General features: G+C 38.6%; 1 protein-coding gene across 2 annotated transcripts in view; it reads left to right on the plus strand.

Moving 5' to 3' along the window:
• Positions 1–383: 383 nt before the first annotated feature.
• The window catches only part of DSEL (dermatan sulfate epimerase like), a 33,727-nt gene continuing 18,481 nt past the window's right edge, over positions 384–15,629 (plus strand). The window contains exons 1-2 of one of the 2 annotated variants that reach the window (XM_064379037.1): positions 384–502; positions 1,348–5,881. In XM_064379037.1, the coding sequence (XP_064235107.1) occupies positions 2,204–5,872 (3,669 nt within the window). In that variant the 5' untranslated portion in view covers positions 384–502; positions 1,348–2,203 and the 3' untranslated portion in view covers positions 5,873–5,881. Of the gene's footprint in view, positions 503–1,347; positions 12,048–15,629 lie in introns of those variants that run through there. The other variant, XM_012465388.3, reaches the window with a different exon arrangement.

The following is a 15,629-nucleotide window of genomic DNA, read 5'->3' on the forward strand; positions in this document are numbered from 1 at the left end:
CTGTCTCTGTCCCGCCCCTCGCCCGCCGGCCAGTGTCGCTGTCTGTCGCCCTCCCTGAGACCCCGCCTCCAGCCCCGCCCCGTCCTATCTCCGCCCCGCCCCCGCCTGCCGGCCCGGAAAGCCGCCTCTCACCCTATCCGGGCCGCGCTGCTGGAGCTGGCACAGTAGAGCGGCTGCCGAGGCGACAACACCTCCTGAGGACGCGGGCGCTGCGCTGGACGAGGCGCCACTGAGACCGCCCCCCGCCCGCGGGTCTCTGTCCCGGGGTCAGGGGTTGCCCCTGCAAGCGCTCGACGTTTCCTGAGGGCGGGCGTGTCCGGGCGGTGCGGGGCGCGGGAACCGAGCGCGGCTGAGGAGACCGAGCTGGGGCCGCCGCCTGCCAGAGCGCTGGGGACGCCCGGAGCCCCGTGACTCTCGGTGCAGAGCAGTTTTCTGGAACTCTCCACCTCCGCCTCCCTCGGGGCCCAGTACGGCGCCGAGCCCCCGTGGGGATCTGCCTGAGGTAAGCGGACTTGGCGGCTCAGGGGTCTCTCAGCCTCCTACCTCAGCGTCAGGGCGGGGAGCGGAGCTTGGGGACGGCAGGGTCGGAGGACGCCAATGAAAAAATGCAACAGGCGGGGCGGATCAGGAAACTCCTCGCAGGAATGTTTCCTACAGAGGGGAGACTTGTCCAAGACTGAAACTTGCTTAGGTTCTTTCAGCCGCGGACGGGCACGGAGAGGCGGCTCCCGACACCGGGGTACGAGCTCCCTCTGGCGGCTCCGCTGAGGACGGGGACGCGGCCACAGGTGAGCGCCGGGCGCGGAGCTGCCGCCCCTCGGCCTGGCGCCGGGTCAGGATTTGGGTTCCCCCGCCGAGAAAAAAACGACTGGTCCGAGTAGTTCTCTTTAGGAAGATGCATTCTGATCCCATGAAAGCGAAACCTTCCCGGAATTTTTAAAAAGGTCTTTTCAACTTATACTTTTTTGTCCCTCGGTCCTTGGAAACAAGATGTAACAAAGATAGCAGGACTCATCTTTGTGTAAACTGCGTTTGAATAAAAACATTTTTAAGTGACTAAAGCCACTTTAGTGGCGTTAAACTCTAGAAATTGTCAGGAGAGTTCGATCTTGTGTATTTTGTATTGTTAGTTGCTTGTCTGCTGACGGTCATTCGGTTCCAAATAAGTGCATTTAAATGGGTAAGAAAAAAATCACTTGCGCTAGCTTAGGTTGTAGATAATACGAGATTTTACCTTGATTCTAAAATTTGTATCAAGTGATTGCAGAATGTTTAAGTCATCAGTTTATGTTCACTCTCAGCCTACCTGGAGCCTCAGAGAATTTTTGTTTTGTCCCCCACCCCTAGAAAAGAGTGTCATGAGAAAGGAACAGAAGAGAGACCTCCCTGTTGCTGAAAGGGGAATTTTCTTTCCCAGTTGGCGGTTACTTCATGATTGGACGAGAAGTACCTAGGTGGCCGAAGGGATTCCATTTTTACAGTTGTAGAGATGACGCTGATAAAAGAAGATGTGAAAATGATTTCTCTTTGTCATAATAGGCTGACGAGTAAGTAAGCCTGAAAAACATTTGAAATGAAGGCAGGAATTTTGAATTTTTTAAAACCAAGTAAGACTTTGACCACTTGTTGAGGATGTTTTTCTCTCATAAATGGAAGAAAAAATTCACAAGACAAGAAGTATAAAAAGTTGAGAGAAATGACAACTGAGTCCACTCACTCCAGGAATGTCAGTAATTCATCATCATCTTTGGGCAAACATACACAAATGGATCATACATGCGTGGTGATTTTATCACCAGTGATGGTTTTCTGTGGTAGAAATGACTCTTAATTTGAATTTTGGAGTGCGTTTTCTCTTTTTTTTACAATGTGTGTCCCAACTCTTTGTGTTAAATAGATTTAAGTAAAGGACGTAAATGCTTAATTCATAGTGTTTTTTTAACTGTACCACTTCCCTGTGTATTATGGAAAATTTTGAGATTTTAACATTCTTTGAAGTTTTACTGGAAGCAAAACTGTGCCAGGGACAGAGATACACAATGTAAATTTTCTCTTTTTGGCAACTGCACTTGCTTAGAATGAACTGAATGTCAGCTGAATTTCACAGCATATCAGATTTACAGTCTTTGTTTTTTTCAAGGCCTTTACTGTATATTTTATACTAACCAGATGGGAAACACGTTGAGCACCATATCTGACATGTATGCCTAAGGAAGGAGCACCCCCATGGATCATGGCGGTAATGTTTACAGGACATTTACTATTCTTAGCGTTATTGATGTTTGCTTTCTCTACTTTTGAGGAATCTGTGAGCAATTATTCTGAATGGGCAGTTTTCACAGATGATATAGATCAGTTTAAAACACAGAGAGTGCAAGATTTCAGACCCAACCAAAAGCTGAAGAAAAGTATGCTTCATCCAAGTTTATATTTTGATGCTGGAGAAATCCAAGCAATGAGACAAAAGTCTCGCACAAGCCATTTGCATCTTTTTAGAGCTATCAGAAGTGCAGTGACAGTTATGCTGTCCAACCCAACATACTACCTACCTCCACCAAAGCATGCTGATTTTGCTGCCAAGTGGAACGAAATTTATGGTAACAATCTGCCTCCTTTAGCATTGTACTGTTTGTTATGCCCAGAAGACAAAGTTGCCTTTGAATATGTCTTGGAATATATGGACAGGATGGTTGGCTACAAAGACTGGCTAGTAGAGAATGCACCAGGAGATGAGGTTCCAATTGGCCATTCCTTAACAGGTTTTGCCACTGCCTTTGACTTTTTATATAACTTACTAGATAATCATCGAAGACAAAAATACCTGGAAAAAATATGGGTTATTACTGAGGAAATGTATGAGTATTCCAAGGTCCGCTCATGGGGCAAACAGCTTCTCCATAACCACCAAGCCACTAATATGATAGCATTACTCACAGGGGCCTTGGTGACTGGAGTAGATAAAGGATCTAAAGCAAATATATGGAAACAGGTTGTAGTGGATGTAATGGAAAAGACGATGTTTCTACTGAGTCATATCGTTGATGGTTCTTTGGATGAAGGTGTGGCCTATGGAAGCTACACAGCTAAATCCATCACACAGTATGTTTTTCTGGCCCAGCGCCACTTTAATATCAACAACTTGGATAATAACTGGTTAAAGATGCACTTTTGGTTCTATTATGCCACCCTTTTACCTGGCTTCCAAAGAACTGTGGGTATAGCAGATTCCAATTATAATTGGTTTTATGGTCCAGAAAGCCAGCTGGTTTTCTTGGATAAGTTCATCTTAAAGAATGGAGCTGGAAATTGGTTAGCTCAGCAAATTAGAAAGCACCGACCTAAAGATGGACCGATGGTTCCTTCGACTGCCCAGAGGTGGAGTACTCTACACACCGAATACATCTGGTATGATCCCCAGCTCATACCACAGCCACCTGCTGAATATGGTACTGCAAAAATACACACATTCCCTAATTGGGGTGTGGTTACTTATGGGGCTGGGTTGCCAAACACACAAACTAATACCTTTGTGTCTTTTAAATCTGGGAAGCTGGGGGGACGGGCTGTGTATGACATAGTTCATTTTCAGCCATATTCATGGATTGATGGGTGGAGAAGCTTTAACCCAGGACATGAGCATCCAGATCAGAACTCATTTACTTTTGCCCCCAATGGACAAGTATTTGTTTCTGAAGCTCTCTATGGACCCAAGTTGAGCCACCTTAACAATGTATTGGTGTTCGCTCCGTCACCCTCAAGCCAGTGTAATAAGCCCTGGGAAGGTCAACTGGGAGAATGTGCACAGTGGCTTAAGTGGACTGGTGAGGAGGTTGGTGATGCAGCTGGGGAAATCATCACTGCCTCTCAACATGGGGAAATGATATTTGTGAGTGGGGAAGCAGTGTCTGCTTATTCTTCAGCAATGAGACTGAAAAGTGTATATCGTACTTTGCTTCTCTTAAATTCTCAAACTCTGCTAGTTGTTGATCATATTGAGAGGCAAGAAGATTCCCCAATAAATTCTGTCAGTGCCTTCTTTCATAATTTGGATATTGATTTTAAATATATCCCATATAGGTTTATGAATAGGTATAATGGTGCCATGATGGATGTGTGGGATGCACACTACAAAATGTTTTGGTTTGATCATCATGGCAATAGTCCCATGGCTAGTATACAGGAAGCAGAGCAAGCTGCTGAATTTAAGAAACGGTGGACTCAATTTGTTAATGTTACTTTTCAGATGGAATCTACAGTCACAAGAATTGCATATGTCTTTTATGGGCCATATATCAATGTTTCTAGCTGCAGATTTATTGATAATTCCAATTCTGGACTTCAGATTTCTCTCAATGTCAATAATACTGAACATGTTGTTTCTATCGTAACTGATTACCATAACCTGAAGACAAGATTCAGTTATCTGGGATTTGGTGGCTTTGCCAGTGTTGCTGATCAAGGCCAAATAACCCGATTTGGTTTGGGCACTCAAGCAATAGTAAAGCCCGTAAGACATGATAGGGTTATTTTACCCTTTGGATTTAAATTTAATATAGCAGTTGGATTAATTTTGTGCATTAGCTTGGTGATTTTAACTTTCCAATGGCGTTTTTACCTTTCTTTTAGAAAATTAATGCGATGGATACTAATACTTGTTATTGCCTTGTGGTTTATTGAGCTTCTGGATGTGTGGAGCACTTGCACCCAGCCCATTTGTGCAAAATGGACAAGGACAGAGGCCGAGGAAAGCAAGAAGTCTTTGTCTTCTGAAGGGCACCACATCGATCTTCCTGATGTTGTCATTACCTCACTTCCTGGTTCAGGAGCTGAAATTCTCAAACAACTTTTTTTCAACAGTAGTGATTTTCTCTACATCAGGGTTCCTACGGCCTACATTGATATTCCTGAAACTGAGTTTGAAATCGACTCATTTGTAGACGCCTGTGAATGGAAGGTGTCAGATATCCGTAGTGGGCATTTTCGTTTACTCCGAGGTTGGTTACAGTCTTTAGTCCAGGATACAAAATTACATTTGCAAAACATCCATTTGCATGAACCTAGTAGGGGTAAACTGGCCCAATATTTTACAATGAATAAGGACAAAAAAAGAAAATTAAAAAGGAGAGAGTCTTTGCCAGAACAAAGAAGTCAAATGAAAGGCGCCTTTGATAGAGATGCTGAATATATTAGGGCTTTGAGGAGACACCTGGTTTACTACCCAAGTGCACGTCCTGTGCTCAGTTTAAGCAGTGGGAGCTGGACGTTAAAGCTTCATTTTTTTCAGGAAGTTTTAGGAGCTTCGATGAGGGCATTATACATAGTAAGAGACCCTCGGGCATGGATTTATTCAATGCTGTACAATAGCAAACCAAGTCTTTATTCTTTGAAGAATGTACCAGAGCATTTAGCAAAATTGTTTAAAATAGAGGGAGGTAAAGGCAAATGTAACTTAAATTCAGCCTATGCTTTTGAGTATGAACCATTGAGGAAAGAATTATCAAAATCCAAATCAAATGCAGTGTCCCTGTTGTCTCACTTGTGGCTAGCAAATACAGCAGCAGCCTTGAGAATAAATACAGATTTGCTGCCTACTAGCTACCAGCTGGTCAAGTTTGAAGATATTGTGCATTTTCCTCAGAAAACTACTGAAAGGATTTTTGCCTTTCTTGGAATTCCTTTGTCTCCTGCTAGTTTAAACCAAATATTGTTCGCCACCTCCACAAACCTTTTTTACCTTCCCTATGAAGGGGAAATATCACCAACCAATACTCATGTTTGGAAACAGAACTTGCCTAGAGAGGAAATTAAACTAATTGAAAACATCTGCTGGACACTGATGGATCGCCTAGGATATCCAAAGTTTATGGACTAAATGCTGCAGGTCAGCAGAAATTTGCACTAATACTTTCCAACCCACTTTGCAGATATGAATTAGAAGAGTTTGTTTATTCTTGTAATGTGTGTGTGTGTGTGTGTGTGTGTGTGTTTTCAGTGTTATTTGCACAGAGAGATTGTTTTAAAAATTGGCACCATATTTGGCCTAGCAGAATTTATTTTTATGTTATCACCTCCCTTGCCTTTGTTTCTGAAAATTTCGTCTACTAAAATGTTTCTGCTACAGAGTGGTAGATGAAGTTATATCATGGAGGTCAGGGGAGATGGGAAAATTTTAAAGGTTTTTGTCTAACTCTCCTTCATTTGTAACTGTGCTAATCTATCTAGGGACCTCAAACACTGCTAAAGGCCTTGCAATTGCTGCTTTCCCCACGCATCTCTTGCTTTCAAGATGGACTACAAAAGTTCCTTATCCTTTTGAAAAGATCTTCTGACACACTTATCTTGCACAAAGAAAAAGAAAAGAAGAATTTCTTTTACTATATATAAGGTTCAGTGATATCACTGAGGAAATGGTGAAAGCTCCTGTCAGAACTATAGGATTTCTTCTGGGAAATACAGATGGAAATACAGAATGAATATGTTTTTTTGAAATCAGAAACTGACTTGAAAAGCCTCCTCAAAGTTTTTTACTTAAAAATAATAAGGAATAAGTCTTTGAACAATCTGGGTGCCAAGGGCTGGTAGATTATTTTACACGTGATTGTCTGTGAAACTGTCCTTTCACATTTTTTCCTCCCTGGGCTACAGCTCTTCGCCATCACATCACTCCTACCCTATCCTTCCTGTCACTGTCAAGAAAAACAATCAGTAGTTACTAATTGCTAAACTCCCAATATTTGTGGGGAATTTTCCCCCTGATGATTAGTTTTGCATTAAAGACTGACACAGACTTAGAATCAAACTTATTTTGGTGGAATTAACACTCTGTGACTCAAAGTAATGCCACTGCAGTGTCTTTTTAGACTGGAAACAGAATTGGAAAACTGCCTGACTTATCTTGCATCCCTTTGAATGAGTTTACAGACTGCCAGTGTCTGCAAAAGTTGAAAGCAAATGGGAGATGATGTCAGAGGCATCTGTTTCCTTTACCATCTGCATCTTATTATAAATGTAGTCGTCACAAAATGTGGTTTATTTTATTTTGGTAGGCTCTGAAATCAAAATGCTATGCCATTATAAGCCAGTGGAGTAATTACAATGTATTGGATGAAAACATTAGGCAGTGGCGAGGCTTGATGAAAATCTCTGTACAGATTTCAGTCTTCCTGATGTTTCAAACCGTAGTTCCCCCAAGCTCTCTTAACACTTGAGAGTCTGTCATTCTGACCTAGATAAAAGTGGTTCTTTCTCAGTAGTTTGTTATCATGTCAAAATCTGCCTCCAGAGTGATAAAGCTGTGGATATGTTACATTCCAGCTAAACCTAACTTGGCTGTCATTTTTCTTCCATCATAGTGTGAATGGAGACTGCTCCCCCTCCCCCACATCTTTCTTCCCATATCTCTCATGATCTTCCTTTTATAATGTCGAAATGAATGAAAATCATGTGAATGTAGGTTGAGAGGGCACTGAAGACCTGAATCTACACTATTATTCTCAAGAAAGATTATTCTGTCTATCTCAAAGTTACCGACAAGCATATAAAGTGGTATTTGGATGATATGTACATGAATATTGCATGGTACATGGATGATAACACTATTTCTGTTATTGATCAGAGTCTCAGTGTTTAATTTCAATTCCCAGGATATGTGACCTTGAATCAGATCACATATAAAAAGTCTGGACCGTCAGTAGTATTAGGTCTGATCAAGGTAGGAATTACAACTGTGTGCAGGTAGCAAACAAGAAAGCAGAAACTATTACTGCCTTTATTTTAACGTTTTACAGACAATACAGAAATGTACTCATGGGCAGGAGAAGGCCAGTGGAGTGTGTGGAGTAATAGGGGAAGAAGAATTACAGAAAATGAAAAAGAAAATGAGTTACATTGAGAATGAATATGGGGACATGTTATTGATAGCAAAAGAAAGGTACAGGCTTACCAAAATGATCTTTACAATGTATCCCAGGTTTCACCCCCACATGGCAATGCAGAGTTGTATTTGCCCGTTTCTATATTCACCTACTCCCATCCCAAGGAAAAATTTTAGACATGCATCTTACTATTTAGTTAATTCTAGAATAGAAAGTTTGCTGGAGAAAGCATCTACTCACAGATTCTCCTATAAGAAATGTTATGTATGGGTTAGGGGGTGACGCATCCATTGGATATGCATGCATTTGATCCTGCCTGAGACCCCTGCCTTAGAAACTGAATTCCTAAGGGTACTGACTGTCCCAGCACATTCCCAGGTCCTGCACTTAGGGTGATCTAGGAGAATTTTAAATAGCTTCTACTCTTATTTTTGTTCATATCTTTAAAATAATTAAAAGAGGGATTATCACTATCTGACACTTCTGAAAGAAACATAAAATTTCTTTAATGTAAAATCCATATTTTTCTACATTAACTTCCCCAAAGATAGGCCTAATTGAGATAAATGCTTTTTATTAAAATAATAGGATTGAAATTTTAAAATTTTGAAAGGACTTACTAATTTTGCTGACAAAAGTAAAGTAACAAATATAATTGGCTTTTTAAAGTTTCATACATCATAGATTTATTCAGGATGAAATAAAAAGGCCATATTCAGAGTTTATTTACTGTAATGAAAATTCAGAGAAAATAGGAAATAGGAAAATCTGCTCAGGAAAAAGAAGCTAAATCTACATAAATTTAATTTGTAGAATTTAATTTAAAATTCAAATTTTAATAAACAGATGACATGAGAATATGTACATATTAGGTATAGACACCAAAATATTAGACATTTAATAATAAATACCTGACAAGAATGGGACAGTCCTTCCTTATATCAAAGTTCCCAGGTCTTGGTACATTGCCCTCTGCAAATGTACTCGAAGAAGAACCTCCTCCACCGCTTACTTTTGATTGGCATCATTGTTCAGCAGTGATTTCTGTACATCACCAAATATCCTAGACATTCTTGATATGCAAAGTATATCACAATTATAAGTGAGTAAATATTAATGATAATTTTTGAATTGCTTTATTTGGGTTAATTGATCAGAAATAGAAAAGTATTCATTTATTAATTTAGGAAAAAGTGTAAGTAGAAGGCAGTATAACACCACTTCCAAAGATAAGGGTACCTAACATACTAAGAACAAGACAGTTAATTTCTGGGCTATTATCTGCTAATTTAAATGACCAAATTTTCTAATGTATCTGATTAGTCATTATTTTACTTCATTTTGGAAGAAAAATTATCTATATAATTTTTAAAGACCCAAATGACTTTGGATTTTTGCATAGAGGATAATAGACACTTTTTAAACAATAGATTCTGGCATTCTCTGAAACACTTGAGATGTTTGAGCTACCATTTATATGGCCTTGTCTTGTATTTAGTCCAGGTAACACATGTTTAATTGATTCTGTTTTCAAAGACAGATTCAGCTAGGTCTTCCAAGCAATTATTAGTTTTTGTTTGTTGTCATTTTCGTTTCACATGCTATCCAGTTAATGCAGCACTGGAAATAGACTGAAGATCATAAAGTTTATGACTGAAAATCATAAGTTTATCAGACCTATGTATAATAAGACTCCTGTTAATACAAAAATAAAAAGCTAAAAGCAACTTGTCTATTATTGGGATAATTTTATCATACCCCTTTTCCTTAGGTCTTTGGGTAATACTGTTAGGATTTTGTATGGAGCCGAGGAACCAGCAGTTGGAAAATGGAGGACAAGTTGAATACTGTTACCCAAAGCCACAATTTTAGCAACTGAGCTTGGTGCTTCTCCACCTCCCCAAACCTCCGATTCTCGTGCCTCTGTTCCCCTAACTTAATTCCAGGTCCTGACGGCAACTTTCTAAATGGCGAGGATGTACCTGTATCAAGCATCTGTATTCTACATCTGCCCCTACTGCCACTGGTAAGATCTACATTCAGGCATGGTATCACTAAAAGAAGAAACTGCACTAAAGTGATGTAAGGTTAGCATATTGAAGATGCTTTTTTTTTTTTTTTTTAAATAGAAAGCAGTATAACACTACTTCCAGAGGTAAGGTTCCCTAACATTCTAAGATATTGAGACAGTTAATATGTGGTCTATTTACTGCCTGCTTAAATGTTGACTGAATTGTCAATAATTGGTTTTACATTGGGTAAGGATCTATCATGAATTAATCACTTAATATGTGCTGCACATTGAATCATAAGGTTTTTATGTATCATTCATTACAATACTCACAACAACTGTCTCTAGTAGTTGTTTTACATACATGTTTGAAAATCATGTTAAGTGATTTGTCCAAAGTAAATCAGCTGATAAATGGTATGGCCAAGATTTAGGCACATTTTATTTCAATTCTATAGTTTTTTGAAGGAATTTTAAATGAATTTATAATTCATTGTTAATTTGCCTATTTACCATATTTTTGGTGGGTCTACTGTCTAGGTACTGATTAGCATAAAGAAAGAACATAAAAGTCAGTTGACTATGAATCTGCTCTGTAGAGACTGAAACTATTAGGAGTTCATCAGGAAGAGGAGGAGTGAGAGGAGGGGCATGCAAGGTAGTGATTACCATCCAAGGAAAAGCACCAAGAAGTGGTACCTGTTCTATAGTAGACATGGCTTACTTATTTCTGAAACAGCATGGTTAGAGGAAAAAGAATAATTTATTGAGTTAGGGGGGATTATGATAGGTAAATTCAAGTAGAGATCACTGGGTTTTGAGTCTGTATTTCTCACAGCATGTCTCATCAATGAATAGCTCTTCTAAAAGAGATTCTGGGTTATCCATAAGTGCAAACAAAATAAAACTACTGTAACTCACTCTTAGAGTTTCCACTCACTCAACCACCCCAAGTTTGGTCTGTATTTGAATCAAGGAATGACCTGAAGAGTGAAAAAAAATGCCTGAGTGTGGTCTGACTGCCCTGTGTGTGGACCACTGCTAGTAATGGTGGTACGAAGGACAACTCAATGTATTTGTTTCAGGCTCCGTCAGGCTTTTCTTTTCCTACTCTTCCTACTCTCCCTGTAAGTACCTCCAGATCCACAGTGCCGGGCACAGCTCTCAATCCTGGGAATGCGGTCGTGAACAAAGCACACATAGTCTCTACCTCCATGGAACTGACAGTTTAACATTCTTTTTCCACTTTTCACACATTTCCCAGCAAAAAAGAGCCTACACCAAGTAGAAGTGAGAATGTTGTGAATTCTGTGACTAACAGTTGATCAAATATATTCAAATAGAGTTTGTTTTAGGGAAAATCAACAATCTGTTGTTCTTTTCCCTGTCTTGTAAATAATGACAGAAAAAAGGAATCGAAGGAGGGAGGGAAGGAGTGAAATGGGAAGAAAGGAGAGACCCTAAACCTGAACACAGAAAATAAAGTACTCCAGGAGAATCATTCCCATAACAGTGGTGTTAATTATTGTATAAACTGTTTAAAAGACTGAAATATTAGGATAGATGAAACTTGAAAGAACAGAAAGGTAAATTATAATCATCTAAGTTGATACTGTTTCACAGTACATGACAATTGCTCTTTCTATTTTATACTGTTTAAATGATTTCTGTATTGCTGACTTTTGAGATGAATGTAATTTTTCTTTCAATGTCTCAGGCTTTCAAGTGTCCTAGATTACCATTAAAAATGTTGTATACATCAACAAGTTTATATTTTATGTGATCTTTGAAATTAGAAATAAGTGCAAATCCCCCAGGCAGTATCTATTAGCTCTGAGGTCTTATTATCAAGTGCATTAACACTGATGTTGAATTTCACCTAATGTCTCAGGTTTTCTAGTGTCCTAGGTAAGCAGTGGTCTCTCATATGTTGCGTTTTTCTCTATTTCTGACCGTGGGATACATACATTATTTTTTATGGTTTAAAGAGGGAAATATTCATGGTCATGCAACATCCTTAATGCTCCTTGTTTCTCTTTTTGGAAGTCAATTTGGCTCCTACAACTGTCACTTTTCTCATTTGCTAAATGAGAATTATAAACTCTTCAAATCTTGCATTAAAATCTGACACCCCTCAATAAACTATTTTTACTTTATCCATTGCATGATGCAAATAATGCTCCAAACCCTTGTACTATACTGAAAAATTACTGCTAAGTTTTATTAATTTTTGTTTGTTGTTTTAATGGTATGTTCATATATTCATTCCTTCACTTTGTTCCAAAAGATTACTTTTTCTGTAGATTTGTTTACATTACTTTCAACTTTAAAATATGGCTATTTTAACTTTATTGGACCAATTTAATTTAATGCTTCAATGCAATATTTCACTTAAAATCGAAGGGAGATTTATACATATAAAAACACAGTACAACCAAGAAATTATGAAATTGTTTTGATGAGATACTCATTAAAATATAAGTTCATATAAAGGATATAGCTAATAAAAGTTAACCACACGTAAACGAAACAGAAGGTTTTTACTATTATTTTTAAACTAACCTGAGCACTCTGGCTAGTTCAGTGCTAACTGGAGCACAACACACTTTCAGTTGGCTTATGTACACCAACTATTCTGATTATCTCTCTAGATTTGTCGAAATAAACTGAAATGTACACATGTGCCATTGTTATTTTGACTTTTTCCCAACAATAACTATAAAACTATTTAAAATACCCTGTTGTGGAACACATGAATAAAAAGATACATGCTTGTATACCCATACACAAAATTTCATTACATTGAGAGACAAGGTTTTCTCTGTTCCACCATCAGGTTGTACTGGTGGGTTTTTCACAAGCCTCATTTTTACCTTTCCTCTATTTCTATCCTTAATTTGAAGGGGGACATTACCATTGAAAATGTTATATACACAAGAAGTTTATATTTTATCTGATCTTTGGAATTACAAATAAGTGTAAATCCCCCAGTTAGTATCTACTAGCTCTGAGGTCTTATGCAAGATTCTTAATTTTAAATCTTCATTTTTCTATCAGTAAATTCCTGCAAAGTTGACACAAGGATTTTCAAAAAGTATGTAAGTTAATGGAACAGTAATTACTTCCTCTTTGTGACCTTCTCCAATATTCTTGTCTTACTGATGAGAGAGAGGCAGCAGAGGTATCTTTACTTTCATTCTCCTACAGTATATGCCCGAAGAGAAAAACCAATATAAAATGTGATGCATCTGTTTTAAGTGAGAAAATATTTAAAATATTTTCAGGTAATTTGGGCATATATAGTAGATATCTATACTAATCACATACCTATCTTAGTATTTAGTATATTAATTGAGTTGCACAAACTGGGAAAATAAAAATTACCCAATATGTTGATTTAGAAATGCTGCTTTTTTAATGTTCATATTTCAACAAACAATTTTATTCAAGCTTTCATTTTCATTATCTTCATTTACAGAGCCATATTTTGACTTTTCTCAAAGTATATTTACTTCTGAGATTTATTGAGATATAAACATTTCTGAATTCATGTTTGCTGCTGTTATTGTTTTATTCCATGTCACAAATGTTTTTATTTTTTCTTTTGAGACAGAGTCATCCCACTTTGTCACCCTGGCTGGAGTGCAGTGGCATATTATCAGCTGACTGCAACCTCTGTCTCCTGGGTTCAGGCAATGTTCATGCCCCAGCCTCCTGAGTAGCTGGGATTTCAGGAGCCTGCCATCATGCCCAGCTAATATTTTTGTATTTTTAGTAGAGATGGGGTTTTGCCATGTTGGTCAGGCTGGTCTTGAACTCCTGACTTCAGGTAATCAACCCCCTCATACTCCCAAAGTGCTTGGATTGCACGCATGAGCCACCCTGCCTGGCCACAAGTGCCATTTGCATAACATTAAGCATAAGTGTGTTTATACCTTCATTTGATAGATATATATTTGTGATTGTCTACATTGTAATTATTGTATTTTTTCCATTTCAATTTTTTCCACTTAAGTGTAAATAAAGCTCAGCATATTTTAGAACATTACATTTACTCCATTGGCTATGATGGAAGAAATAGAAACCAGTTGGAGGAAGTGTATTCAAATTACATATAAATGTGTATCTATATATTATTACCTTAACACCATACATAACAGAGGCTTATATCAATATAAAATGATCAAGTCTACCTAGAATGATCTTTTCTGTTAATTCACAGGATATTCACACATTTTTGGGGTTGTGCTTTTGGTTGGTGCTTTTTAAGTTTGGATGCTTTCTTTTTCATAGCTTGTATATGGGGACCCAGGAGCAAGTTCCAGAGCCTCCAGTCAGAAACTCAGCCTTTCAGTAGGAAAGTGGGAGTGTGCACTTCTGAAGTAGGACTGAGTGTCATAGTACTGTGATAGTGAGGCACATACCCTCAATGGAGACTAAGTCCTTGTGTGTGATTGTTTATTTTGGATATTGCTGCCACATCCTTGCATTAGTTGTCTGTGAGCAGTTATAAACCACTATTGTGTTGATTCTTGCACATATGAGCTTTATTGTCCCTCTTTGTTGAATTTTAGATATTTGGATATGCAAAATAGATTAATATGTTGACAATGAAAAGATGCATTTACCCTGGTTGAGAAGTTGGAAGCCCTCCCCTATGATATCCATAAGTTGTTTTGGCCGGAGCACCTGGGATTTAGGTTTAGAATTCATATACTTACACATTCTACAAAATGTTATGAAGCATATTTAATATGAAAGATAGTAATAAAATGAGCATGAGTGTACACACTAACCTTGCTAAGAAATATTCAGTTAATATTAGTAGTTCAGCTCTCCATCTGACCTTCCATTTTCACATCCTCTTCTCCCATGAACCATCCCAGAGGTTACTTCTGTCCTGGATTTTGTGTTTATCATTTCCTTGTTCCACTTTATAGCTCCACCATATGTAAGTCTATTATTATCAACATACAGTATGATTTTGCTTGTTTGTGAACTTTATTTAAATACTGACTGTATTAGGGTTCTCCAGAAGGACAGAACCAATAAGATAAGGTTGTTAGGGAGAATTGGCTTACAGGATTACAAGGGGACATTCCACAGTAGGCCATCTGCCAGCTGGGGAAAGAGAAGCTGGTAGCCTTGGCTCAGTCCAAATTTAAAACCCTCAAAACCAGGGAAGCCAACAGTGCAGCTCTCAGTCTGAGACTGAAGGCCGGAGAACCCCTGATAGGCTGCTGGTTCAAGTCCAAAGGCTGAAGAACCTGGAGTCTAATGTCCAAGGTCAAGAGGAGAGGAAGCCAAGTATGTGGCATGGCAGGGAGAGAAAGAGAAAAAGCCAACTCAGCAAGCAGTTCTTCTGCCTGCTTTGTTCTATCCTTGCTGGCACCCTATTAGATGGTGTCCACCCCTGCATTGAAGGTGGGATTTCCCCTCCCAGTCCACTGCCTCAAATGCCAATCTCCTCTGGCAGCACCCTCACAGACACACCCAGGAACAATGCTTCATCAGCCATCTAGGAATCCTTCAATCTAGTCAGGTTGACATCTAATATTAACTGTCACATTAACATATTGTATATATTAGTATCTATCTTGCTTTTATTTTTTGCTCAAAATATTATCTAATGTATGTGATGTTTGTAGGTGGAGATCACATATTTTCACCAAGGTAGTGATTCATTATATGAATATACCATTGTAGGAACATGCCATACCTTATTTATCTTTTAGCTGCTTGAT

The sequence above is a fragment of the Aotus nancymaae genome, unplaced genomic scaffold, assembly GCF_030222135.1.
Source record: "Aotus nancymaae isolate 86718 unplaced genomic scaffold, 86718_ANA_hifiasm-v0.15.2.pri h1tg000020l, whole genome shotgun sequence".
In the NCBI taxonomy this organism is placed as follows: domain Eukaryota; kingdom Metazoa; phylum Chordata; class Mammalia; order Primates; family Aotidae; genus Aotus; species Aotus nancymaae.